This window comes from Labrus bergylta, chromosome 8 (assembly GCF_963930695.1).
Source record: "Labrus bergylta chromosome 8, fLabBer1.1, whole genome shotgun sequence".
NCBI classification, from domain to species: Eukaryota; Metazoa; Chordata; class Actinopteri; order Labriformes; family Labridae; genus Labrus; species Labrus bergylta.
The window spans coordinates 25,346,798-25,360,263 of NC_089202.1; the positions used below are offsets into that span (position 1 = coordinate 25,346,798).

Here is a 13,466-nt window from a genome sequence, read left to right on the forward strand (position 1 = left end):
GCCTGAGAGCTGGTCGAAGCCACCTCTACCTCAGCCACGGCCTCAGCACAAGGCGCAGGCGCGGACGCGGCCTCTGCCGCAGGCACGGACGCGGACGCGGCCTCCGCCCCAGGCGCGGACGCGGCCCCCGCCCCAGGCACGGGCACGAACGCGGCCCCCGTCCCAGGCGCGGACGCGGACGCGGCCCCCGTCCCAGGCGCGGACGCGGACGCGGACGCGGCCCCCGCCCCAGGCACGGGCGCGGACGCGGCCTCCGCCCCAAGCGCGGACGCGGACGCGGCCTCCGCCCCAAGCGCGGACGCGGACGCGGCCCCCGCCCCAAGCGCGGACGCGGACGCGGCCCCCGCCACATGCGCCACACTAACAGAGCTGCCCGCGTCAGCGGCAGCACTAGCCGCCTCCCGCTGTCTGTGCGGACACGCAAAACGTTTGTGTCCCACATCACCACACTCAAAACACTTCAGTTGTCCCGAGCTCGCATACACCATATAAGAAGCGTCACCGTGTTTCACTCTAAAGGAAACCTCCAGAGTCTGTGTGGGCGAATCCAAAAACATGAACACCTGACGCCGCAAAGATTGGACATGTTTCAGTTTGGGATCTTTACACCCTAGACTCACAGTTTTGAACCCACTCGCAAACTTCCCAAACCTGCGGAGTTCGTTCTCTAACAAGTTGTTAGAAATAAACGGCGGAACACCGGATACGGTGATCCGCGTAGAGGGAACCGACAACGGGGAAACCTGCACAAACAAATCCCTAATGAACACACCACTCTCAATCAGCTGATACACAAGAGGCTCACTCTTCAGAAAAACAACCACAGCCTTGTTCATTCGGGATGCATACAAGAGTTTATCATGGCCTACCTGTTCACCTGCAGCTAACAGAACCTCCTCCACGGTGACAGTACCGTTCGGAGGGACTATCCGAACTCCCTGTCGGAGAGTCGGAGGTGGCGTCTCAGCAGACGCCATTCCTCCCTCCAACCCCTCCAACGATCTGTCTTACACAGCCAACAACACTCAATACAAATATGAAAACAATCTGACCTGATCGTGCACTTTGAAAACAGTAGAAAGGATAGCAAACAATTCAATCTCCGCGCCACTCGCAACACCACCACCGTCACTCACACTCACACTCACACTCACCGGAAACCGGAAACCGGAAACGGAAACGGAAACAGGAGAGGAGAGAAGAGGAGAGGAGAGGAGAGAGAGGGGAAGAGAGAGAGGGGAGGAGAGAGAGGAGGAAAGAGAGGAGGAGAGAGAGAGGAGGAAGAGGAGGAGAAGAGAGAGAGGGGAGGAGAGAGAGGGGAAGAGAGAGAGGGGAGGAGAGAGAGGAGGAAAGAGAGGAGGAGAGAGAGGGGAAGAGAGAGAGAGGAGGAGAAGAGAGGAGGAAAGAGAGAGAGGAGGAGAGAGAGGAGGAAAAGGAGGAGAGAGAAAGGAGGATGAGAACAAATGCTCTGAGCCTTAAATTTGTAATTCCTTTTCTTGTCTTTCATCATCTTTAATGTTTTTATGATTTTACTGTTTATTTGTAACGACATGCATATCTATGAATGCAGGAAACAAGAACAAACAAACAAACAAACAGGTCAGGGTGATTGGCTCTGTCTGTATGAGGAGCATATGGAGCTTTAAAGCTCTCAAATCCTCTTAGCAGAGTTAATCCATGAAAATCACACCTCCAGTTTTCTGATGGATGTCACAGGCGTAGCTCTCACAGGTATCTAGCCGTGTGGCTCTCAAAGGTAGCTAGCCGTGTGACTCTCACAGGTATCTAGCCGTGTGGCTCTCAAAGGTAGCTAGCCGTGTGGCTCTCAAAGGTAGCTAGCCGTGTGGCTCTCAAAGGTAGCTAGCCGTGTGACTCTCAAAGGTAGCTAGCCGTGTGGCTCTCAAAGGTAGCTAGCCGTGTGACTCTCAAAGGTAGCTAGCCGTGTGACTCTCACAGGTAGCTAGCCGTGTGACTCTCACAGGTAGCTAGCCGTGTGACTCTCACAGGTAGCTAGCCGTGTGACTCTCACAGGTAGCTAGCCGTGTGGCTCGCACAGATGGATTTGGCTCATGGGTAAACCTCCTGGTTACCTGTAAACAAACAACATGCAGAGTGAAATCACACCTTTTCACCATGTCATTTGAAAGCCAGAGAGAGGAGGAGGAGGAAGAGGAGGAGGATGATTTTAGTCAGAGTGGATCTAAAGCATCTTTTTTCAACAGTTTATTTACAGGTGAGTTTATCTACAGGTGTGTTAGGCCATTTGTTGTGTCCATTATAAGATATGTTAATCCTTTATCGATCCCCAGTGGGGAAATTCAAGTGTTGCCGCGACAACAAGACATGAAGAGCATGCAAATGAGTACTAAATATATGGAGTTCAGTCTCATATTCACAAAATCAACAAATAAAAACAAAGGTTCACAAACGTATTTCTGATTCAAACACAAATATTTATAGTTTTATATATATATATATATATATATATATGTAATAGACATCCACAAATATATAATATATATTTAAAAAGCACATTTGTATCTTGTTACATTTATATATAAACTGTTCAGTCTGCATTTACAAACTGTTTGTCATTTATGAACCTCACTGCATTTGTGTGTGGGATTCACAAATGCATTTTTTTCAGCAGGAAATGTCTGTAGCCAATCAGATGTCTCCTTCCTATTCAGCCAATCACAGTAGGGTAGATTCAAGGGTATGATTTAATGTGATCACTTTAGCGTTACATCTGCGCAGACAGCGATTAGCCTAGCTGTCTGATGAAGTCATCTTTATTCTGACCAGCACAAATAGTCTCTGTGATTGTCGTACTATAAATAGAAAGTTGTTTATCGTGTTGGGTATATTGACTGCGTGTCGTTGATTAACTGGTGTTGAATAAACTGGTGATATTCCGGCCGATGTGTTTGGGGCCTCGGCTTTTGAAGGACCCATCGTTTACTATCGTTTTAACAGTTACAAACATTCATTTGTGCCAATGTCCGTTAACATTCTGAATAGCAGGTAATGTAGGATGTGCCCAGGGTCAGTGCAATATGCCAATATGTTACTGCTGCAAAAAGGTGTTTTTAAAAGTTTTAATCGCGTTAATCGCATGAGTTCCTGTGATTAATCACGATTAATCGCATTGTTATACGCAAAATCCAATAATGAATTAAAAAGTAGCGTCTAGCGCACTTTTATTGTAAATGTACTTCTCAACTTAAACAATGTAATCAAAGCAAATAAATACAAAACTAAAGCTTATTGCCATTGCAAGGGCATAATGTCATCCTGTTTGTTATATAAAAAAAAACTGCCCAGAAAGGTTTTAGGCTAAGCGGTATAATGAAAATGTCGGGACGCCATTTTTAAAGTGGGGGAGAGTGTGACAGGTCAATTGAGAACATTGATGTTGATTGTTTGGTTATCGGGGACCCCACAAACACATTTTTGTTGTACTTGTCATTTTGAAATTCTTTAGTTTATAATCTTTTTGAATTCATCTTCAAAGTTGCTAATGTTAATGTATTTTTCTGAACTGCAACATTATTCAAGCAGTTGATGTTGACATGTTATTAATTAAATGCGCTGCATAATCTACGCCACAAGTCTGCGAGTGAGAAACAGTGACATGCAGGAGTTCAGAGAAGAAGAGTGTTGTTGTTGTAACGCTATGGAGTTAGCAAGAAAGTTGTAGTTATTATTGAGCAGCTGAAGAGACTCGTAGGCAGAGTGAATGAAGGTACTGGGTCTTTGATAAACGCTTAAATAAAGTGAAGACAAGTGAAACGACCTTTTAGCGTCCGCCTGAGTTTCTGGCTGCAACATATTTTGGAGTAGCCTACTTATCAAGTACTACGGTGATAAGAAAATTAAACTTTGCAGTGGTTACAAATAACTTCGGCTCTGTCGACTGCGCCGTCTGGAAGAACTTTAAAATGAAAATGGCCTTATAAAAGTTCCGTACCCTTCTCCATGCTTGATTATCCGCCAATTCTTTTCTGACTGTTTCCTGCTTCCTGTGTGCGCCGCAGCAGTCACGCGCAGCAGTAAGCAACATACTAGGCTCGCTCACGATGGAATTTTACAAAATAAAAGCCAGTGAGCAACAGACTTTTACAATAAGAAAATAAATTATAAAAACTGCGTTAATGCGAGATAAAATAATTGTCAGCGATAATTAATCGATGAGTTAACGCGAAAATAGCGCGTTAACTTGCCCAGCCCCAGTATTTTATTTGTTATTCTCTTGTAACTCCAGTCCAATATAAATGTCCTTTTGGGGACAACAAAGTATATCTTATTATTTTTGTTGGGTCATACAACTATGGTCAGCTCGGTGTTTTAAAGTGTCTGCAGATAACACTTGTTAAGAATTGGTGCTTTACAAATAAAGATGGATTGATTAATTAGGCCTCTAACTCTGACACTAAGAGAAACATTGACAGAGAACTGGAGGCTTAAAAGTTAAAAGTTTGGACCTTTTAATTTTCCCTTCTTGTTTAATATAAAATATTTACAATGCAGAACTTCCAGAGGGCTTTGGGTTGGCACGCTGCAGAGGATGGCAGGCTGACAGACTGCTCTCCCACTAACCAGGAATTTTCCCCAGATTCAAGTTTTTTAACAAGTAAAAACACCTCATGGTATGTGGAAGGGAAGAAACACAAAAATTGTTAATGTAAACCAAATACAAGATCAGAGAAAAACAAGTAGATGGCCATGAAGAATGACGAAAGAAATAAATGCTAACTCGCCTAGCATAGGTGGACTCGAGCATACCGGAGCTAACTTACTGGCTAATATATTGACATTAAGGTAATACGTGCCGATGTAAAGAATGACAGCTTTTTATCGCACACTAACAGAGAATGTTAAAAATGATTTGACAGAGTACAGACGTGAGATTAACCAGGCCCCGGGAGATATTAGGGAGGACCTGAAAACCACAACAACAGGAGTTGAGGATGCGGAGCAGCGTGTCGAGAAATAGAGGAGTAACCTGGCACTGGAAATGAATCACACTCAAAGCAAAGTTTGTGAACACATTTTATTTCTCCCACAAATCAGGCTGTAAGAGGGTTGTGGCTATACTACTCCCAAATAGGATAGACTTCCAACTAACAACTGAAATTAAAGATAAATAAGTTTGTTTAATTAATTAGAGGCAGAAGTTCCTTGACTAAATGTGAATATGCAACCAGGACATGACAGATCATTCATCAAAAAGATTTTTGTGCTAGAAATTTGGAAATTATGCCTAAAAAGGGGTGGCAGTGGCCTACTGGTTACTTTACGCATTTTATGTACGGAGACTATAGTCCTCAAATTTGGTGGCACGAATAGGAAACCAACCCTTGTCTCCTTTCCCGCATGTCAATCACCTCTCCCTCTATCTCTCCCTTATTTCTGTCTCCATCCACTGTCCTGACTTTGTAATAACCGCATAAAAAGCCCCAAAATAAACCTTTAAAAAATGATTTTATAAAACAGAATATTAAGAATAATATCACAATAATTTATAATGACTTAATAATGCTTAAAAGCAATTATGCTGAGGTCAAAGAATGCTTTGTGTTTGAATTTGGTGAACTGGCCCTTTAAGACGGAATGTTGACTGTTATAGAATTTGAACATGTCCTTTGATGATGTCATCACAGGCTGATTCTGGTGTCTCATTCACCTGTTTGAAACTCTGCTACTGAACGAGGACAAGTGTTTCTGTTAGTGAAGGTATATCAAAAAGCTGTTAAATCGCAGCTACACTGATTCACAGTAGGTCATTTCTTTAGAATAAGACAATGAACAACCACAGATCAGGAAGATTTTTCTTCACTCCGGCCATGGGCTCAGTGAAGAACCCTAACCCTGAGAGCAGGTCTGATGAAGAGGGGATCGAGGAGATCTTCCTTGTGGAGGAACAGAGACCACAGGATTCAGATGAGGAGAATCAGGAGCCTCAGGAGAGCTCAGATGAGAAGTTAAGTGGTTGGAATTCAGATGACGAGTCTGCAAATGAAGAGGAGGACAAGAACTCAGGTGAGGAGTTAAGTTGTTGGGATTCAGGTGACGAGGCTGCAAATGAAGAGTGGTCTTGTGACCTGGTCGAGGAGTTTGTAAATGAAGAGGAGGAAGAGAGCGTAGATGTAGAGAATTCTTGTGACCTGGTCGAGGAGTTTATTGAAGAGGAGGAAAACACGACTGAATCCCTCATGAACTCTCTTGCAGCAGTAAACGGACAGCAGCAAGAAGCAGCAGAGGATGTGGGGGTAAATTGTGCTGTAGTCATGGCACTGAAAGACCACATTGCTGTGCAGCAGGAGGAAAGTCTAGAGAAAGACAACAAAATCATGTCTCTCTGCTTAATTATTGAGAATCTTCAAAATGTAATGGAAAACCGAGATGAAATGGTTTCCTGTCTGCAGAACAAAGTCAACCTGTTGACCACAGATCTGGAAGCTTCTTTCTCCCAGCAGCACAAGGAAGCAGAAAGACTCTCCCATCTGACTCAGGAAAACCAAAAGCTGGTTTCTGAGAATGAAACTCTTGCAGCAGTAAACGGACAGCAGCAAGAAGCAGCAGAGGATGTGGCGGTAAATTGTGCTGTAGTCATGGCACTGAAAGAACACATTGCTGTGCAGCAGAAGGAAAGTCGAGAGAAAGACAACAAAATCATGTCTATCGGCTTAATTATTGAGAATCTTCAAAATGTAATGGAAAACCGAGATGAAATGGTTTCCTGTCTGCAGAACAAAGTCAACCTGTTGACCACAGATCTGGAAGCTTCTTTCTCCCAGCAGCACAAGGAAGCAGAAAGACTCTCCCATCTGACTCAGGAAAACCAAAAGCTGGTTTCTGAGAATGAAACTCTTGCAGCAGTAAACAGACAGCAGCAAGAAGCAGCAGAGGATGTGGCGGTAAATTGTGCTGTAGTCATGGCACTGAAAGAACACATTGCTGTGCAGCAGGAGGAAAGTCTAGAGAAAGACAACAAAATCATGTCTATCGGCTTAATTATTGAGAATCTTCAAAATGTAATGGAAAACCGAGATGAAATGGTTTCCTGTCTGCAGAACAAAGTCAACCTGTTGACCACAGATCTGGAAGCTTCTTTCTCCCAGCAGCACAAGGAAGCAGAAAGACTCTCCCATCTGACTCAGGAAAACCAAAAGCTGGTTTCTGAGAATGAAACTCTTGCAGCAGTAAACAGACAGCAGCAAGAAGCAGCAGAGGATGTGGCGGTAAATTGTGCTGTAGTCATGGCACTGAAAGAACACATTGCTGTGCAGCAGAAGGAAAGTCGAGAGAAAGACAACAAAATCATGTCTATCGGCTTAATTATTGAGAATCTTCAAAATGTAATGGAAAACCGAGATGAAATGGTTTCCTGTCTGCAGAACAAAGTCAACCTGTTGACCACAGATCTGGAAGCTTCTTTCTCCCAGCAGCACAAGGAAGCAGAAAGACTCTCCCATCTGACTCAAGAAAACCAAAAGCTGGTTTCTGAGAATGAAAGACTGCAGAGTGAACTCCAATCTGCCCTGCTCGCTCTGAAAGAGCTCCAGGAAGAAGAAACAGGTGGCAGCAGACCTGAGGAGGAATATCTCAGGGCTAAAGTAGCTGATCTCATGAAGTCACAGAAAGAGCTCCAGCTGAGCAAAGAAAAGCTGAAAGGAACAATCTATGACATGACAGCAGAGCTCGAAGGGAAAAACACCATCATCAAAAAACTCGAGAACAATCTGGAGGCGTGCCACATTCAGCAAGAACGGTCAGAAGAGCTTGATCAGTTGAATTGTGCTGAGCAGCAACAGGAGGACAGTCTGCAGAAAGACAAGGAAATAGGATCCCTGCACTTCAATATTCAGAATCTACTAACTGCAGTTGAGGACCGAGACAAAACGGTTTCTGCGCTGCAAATCACGGTCAAACAGTTGGCCTCAGACCTTAAAGAAGAACAAGCAAAAAACAGTTCTCTTCAGAGGGACCTCCACATCGCTGTGGAAGAGCTGGAGAGTCTGACTCCTGAAAATCAAAAACAGGCTTCTGAGATCACAAGGCTGAAAGGTGAACTCAAGGCTGCCAAGCTCGCTGGAGAACAGCTGCAAGGTAGCAGCAGAGATGAGGAGGCACTGAAAGACCACATTGCTGTGCAGCAGGAGGAAAGTCTAGAGAAAGACAACAAAATCATGTCTCTCTGCTTAATTATTGAGAATCTTCAAAATGCAATGGAAAACCGAGATGAAATGGTTTCCTGTCTGCAGAACAAAGTCAACCTGTTGACCACAGATCTGGAAGCTTCTTTCTCCCAGCAGCACAAGGAAGCAGAAAGACTCTCCCATCTGACTCAGGAAAACCAAAAGCTGGTTTCTGAGAATGAAAGACTGCAGAGTGAACTCCAATCTGCCCTGCTCGCTCTGAAAGAGCTCCAGGAAGAAGAAACAGGTGGCAGCAGACCTGAGGAGGAATATCTCAGGGCTCAAGTAGCTGATCTCATGAAGTCACAGAAAGAGCTCCAGCTGAGCAAAGAAAAGCTGAAAGGAACAATCTATGACATGACAGCAGAGCTCGAAGGGAAAAACACCATCATCAAAAAACTCGAGAACAATCTGGAGGCGTGCCACATTCAGCAAGAACGGTCAGAAGAGCTTGATCAGTTGAATTGTGCTGAGCAGCAACAGGAGGACAGTCTGCAGAAAGACAAGGAAATAGGATCCCTGCACTTCAATATTCAGACTCTACTAACTGAAGTTGAGGACCGAGACAAAACGGTTTCTGCGCTGCAAATCACGGTCAAACAGTTGGCCTCAGACCTTAAAGAAGAACAAGCAAAAAACAGTTCTCTTCAGAGGGACCTCCACATCGCTGTGGAAGAGCTGGAGAGTCTGACTCCTGAAAATCAAAAACAGGCTTCTGAGATCACAAGGCTGAAAGGTGAACTCAAGGCTGCCAAGCTCGCTGAAGAACAGCTGCAGAAAGAAGGTAGCAGCAGAGATGAGGAGAATAAGGAGCAAAAAGCTCTGCTCATTAAAACGTGTAAAACCCTTAAATGTGTAAAGAAGAAGCTCTTTGAGAAGTCCCAGGCTTTAGAAAATAGTCTGGCTGCTGAAAAATTATTCAAGTCTGCTCTCGACGATGAAAAAATGTGCTCCAAGCGAATATTTTCACAACAGCAGGCAGCACCCAATGCCCCCGAGTCCTCAAAGTGTCTGATGGACGAAGTGAAGACGTTGAGGAAGGAGAACGCAGACATCAGGGCTCAACTGGAGACCACGTTTAGAGAACACCAGCAAACCAAGGCAAAATACCAGCTTCTTTATGAGCACCAGGAACAGATGCTTTCCTCAAAGACTGATATGATCTCAGAAAATAATTTCACCACCATGAACCTCCAGATCATGGTAGAAGACTTGAAGGCAGCACAGCTTGAGAGCAGGACAAGGCAGACATCTCTGGAAGGTGCACTCAGAGAGACGAGGGAGAAGATGTGTGAGCTGCAAAAGGCAGCTGATGAAGCTGCCGCTCAGCTCGAGACAGAAAGGACCAAGTGCTTCAAGCAAGGAATCGAGCTGCAGGAAGCTTGGATCAAGAACAATGTGTGTTTGAAGGAAAGGCAGAAACTGTTGGAGGATCTTCAGAGAACTCAGGACACCGGCTTCATGCAAACCAAACAACAGATGCAAATGGACGACGAGATGAAGAGACGAGATGAAGACGTTGACCTCAGGCTCAGCAGGCAGCAAGTGGAACTGGACCAAAGCAGGACGGCTTTCCGCAAGCTGCATGATCAACACGCTGAACTGGGGAAGGAGAACTCTAACCTTAAAGGCAGCTATCGTAAGCTGCGTTACGCTTACAAGGATCTCAAGCTCCAATACAACACGCTCTGCATCGCCAGCGATTACTCCCAATCATAACCCCGCCCACCTCGCTCCAAGGTAACCTGTCCCCAAATATCCTCTTCATCCAACCAAGCACAACTCCTCCAACAAGACACTCAAAGAGTGCTGTACTCCAGCGGATGAGCCTCATCACTCTTTCTGTCTTATTCTTTGTTTGTTTGTTTTTTTGTTTGCTGGGCACGGTGGTGCAGTGGGTAGCACTGTCACTCCCTCTGGGAGGAGTTTAGCATGTTCTCCCCGTGTCCATGTGGGTTTCCTCCGGGTGCTCCGGTTTCCTCCCACAGTCCAAAAATATGCACTATAAATGAATTGGCTGCTTTCAATAAATTAATAAATCAAATCATATCTGAAAACAAAATAAATATTAATCATAGCAATTGAGAAATGTGTCGTCTCCCATTGAACAGTTTATAATGAAAAATTAAAACATGTCAGAGTGATTTTCACAAAATGTAAGAATAATATGTAAAACTCTGCTAACAGGATAAAAAGAGAGAGGAGGAGAGAGAGGAGAAGAGAGAGAGAGGAGGAGAGAGAGGAGGAGAGAGAGAAGAGAGAGAGAGGAGGAGAAGAGAGGAGGAAAGAGAGAGAGGAGGAGGAGAGAGAGGGGAAGAGAGAGAGGGGAGGAGAGAGAGGAGGAAGAGGAGGAGAAGAGAGAGAGGGGAGGAGAGAGAGGAGGAAGAGGAGGAGAAGAGAGAGAGGGGAGGAGAGAGAGGGGAAGAGAGAGAGGGGAGGAGAGAGAGGAGGAAAGAGAGGAGGAGAGAGAGGGGAAGAGAGAGAGAGGAGGAGAAGAGAGAGAGAGGAGGAGAGAGAGGGGAAGAGAGAGAGGAGGAGAGAGAGGAGGAAAAGGAGGAGAGAGAGGGGAAGAGAGAGAGGGGAGGAGAGAGAGGAGGAAAGAGAGGAGGAGAGAGAGGGGAAGAGAGAGAGAGGAGGAGAAGAGAGAGAGGAGGAGAGAGAGGGGAAGAGAGAGAGGAGGAGAAGAGAGGAGGAAAGAGAGAGAGGAGGAGAGAGAGAGGAGGAAGAGGAGGAGAAGAGAGAGAGGGGAGGAGAGAGAGGGGAAGAGAGAGAGGGGAGGAGAGAGAGGAGGAAAGAGAGGAGGAGAGAGAGGGGAAGAGAGAGAGAGGAGGAGAGAGAGGGGAAGAGAGAGAGGAGGAGAAGAGAGGAGGAAAGAGAGAGAGGAGGAGAGAGAGGAGGAAAAGGAGGAGAGAGAAAGGAGGATGAGAACAAATGCTCTGAGCCTTAAATTTGTAATTCCTTTTCTTGTCTTTCATCATCTTTAATGTTTTTATGATTTTACTGTTTATTTGTAACGACATGCATATCTATGAATGCAGGAAACAAGAACAAACAAACAAACAAACAGGTCAGGGTGATTGGCTCTGTCTGTATGAGGAGCATATGGAGCTTTAAAGCTCTCAAATCCTCTTAGCAGAGTTAATCCATGAAAATCACACCTCCAGTTTTCTGATGGATGTCACAGGCGTAGCTCTCACAGGTATCTAGCCGTGTGGCTCTCAAAGGTAGCTAGCCGTGTGACTCTCACAGGTATCTAGCCGTGTGGCTCTCAAAGGTAGCTAGCCGTGTGGCTCTCAAAGGTAGCTAGCCGTGTGGCTCTCAAAGGTAGCTAGCCGTGTGACTCTCAAAGGTAGCTAGCCGTGTGGCTCTCAAAGGTAGCTAGCCGTGTGACTCTCAAAGGTAGCTAGCCGTGTGACTCTCACAGGTAGCTAGCCGTGTGACTCTCACAGATGGATTTGGCTCATGGGTAAACCTCCTGGTTACCTGTAAACAAACAACATGCAGAGTGAAATCACACCTTTTCACCATGTCATTTGAAAGCCAGAGAGAGGAGGAGGAGGAAGAGGAGGAGGACGATTTCAGTCAGAGTGGATCTAAAGCATCTTTTTTCAACAGTTTATTTACAGGTGAGTTTATCTACAGGTGTGTTAGGCCATTTGTTGTGTCCATTATAAGATATGTTAATCCTTTATCGATCCCCAGTGGGGAAATTCAAGTGTTGCCGCAACAACAAGACATGAAGAGCATGCAAATGAGTACTAAATATATGGAGTTCAGTCTCATATTCACAAAATCAACAAATAAAAACAAAGGTTCACAAACATATTTCTGATTCAAACACAAATATTTATAGTTTTATATATATATATATATATATATATATATATATGTGTAATAGACATCCACAAATATATAATATATATTTAAAAAGCACATTTGTATCTTGTTACATTTATATATAAACTGTTCAGTCTGCATTTACAAACTGTTTGTCATTTATGAACCTCACTGCATTTGTGTGTGGGATTCACAAATGCATTTTTTTCAGCAGGAAATGTCTGTAGCCAATCAGATGTCTCCTTCCTATTCAGCCAATCACAGTAGGGTAGATTCAAGGGTATGATTTAATGTGATCACTTTAGCGTTACATCTGCGCAGACAGCGATTAGCCTAGCTGTCTGATGAAGTCATCTTTATTCTGACCAGCACAAATAGTCTCTGTGATTGTCGTACTATAAATAGAAAGTTGTTTATCGTGTTGGGTATATTGACTGCGTGTCGTTGATTAACTGGTGTTGAATAAACTGGTGATATTCCGGCCGATGTGTTGGGGTCTCGGCTTTTGAAGGACCCATCGTTTACTATCGTTTTCACGTTTACAACCAGACCAGGCATCTGCAAAGTCAACTATATTTTCCGTCTGACATTCGTCGGTTTACAGTCTATGGTTTCAACTTTGTGACTCCGCAAACTCTTACCGAGTAGCGTTTGTCTGTTTATAGCTCAGAGCGCGTGTGTGGGTGGTGAAGCGAGTGAGGAGAGGGAGAGTGAGAGTGTGTGTTCGATCGTTGTGTGTGCTCAAGTCATGTAGTTGATGCCGGGGACCGGGGCAGTGTCACAACAGAGAAACGAGTCAGTATCTGAAGTGTATGTGCAGTTTGAGCTCTGTTTGTGTAATAAACGGCCCGACTCTCAAGAAACAAGCCGGACTCTCCGTGTCTGCTTACTATTAGCTGCGGTTCAGTAAAAGTGGCGGGGTCTGGCCCTGGAGCAGATCAATAAGTCTCCCCTGTCCGCTCTGACCACGCTCCAGATGCTGAAGCAGGAAAAGTTAACATTAGTAGGCCTAACGTGACTGGACACAAACAGTCTGAACGATGTGAGAAAGCCCCAAAGTACCGTGGATGGACATCTGGCCATGTTAACTTGTGACAGTGACCGCTACTCTGTCATCAGAATGACGTTGAATGTGTTGTTTTTTTTTACCATTTAGATTTTTATTGTTTCCTCAAACAGCAAAGACAGAGTTTGTCAAACTGTTACTTATGTGTTTTTAATCATGGAAACGAGATAGCAGAAATACAATAAATAATCAGAAACATAAACTCATGTTTTTGAGCTTTTTGCTCAATGTGGGCAACAGAAAATACAAATTCTAAAGGACATCTACATAGACGATTACGGTCCGACATTATAATAAAGAAAGAAAGATACATACGTACGTACGTACATGCATACACACAAATAGTAATGTAGTAAAAAAAA

General features: G+C 44.5%; 1 protein-coding gene across 1 annotated transcript; it reads left to right on the top strand.

The window, feature by feature from the left end:
- The first annotated feature begins 5,632 nt into the window (after nt 1-5,632).
- Nucleotides 5,633-10,414, top strand: LOC136179762 (putative leucine-rich repeat-containing protein DDB_G0290503). Its single transcript, XM_065957483.1, has one exon. The coding sequence runs from the start codon at nt 5,805-5,807 to the stop codon at nt 9,918-9,920; it is 4,116 nt and encodes a 1,371-aa protein (XP_065813555.1). The 5' UTR covers nt 5,633-5,804; the 3' UTR covers nt 9,921-10,414.
- Nucleotides 10,415-13,466: the final 3,052 nt, after the last annotated feature.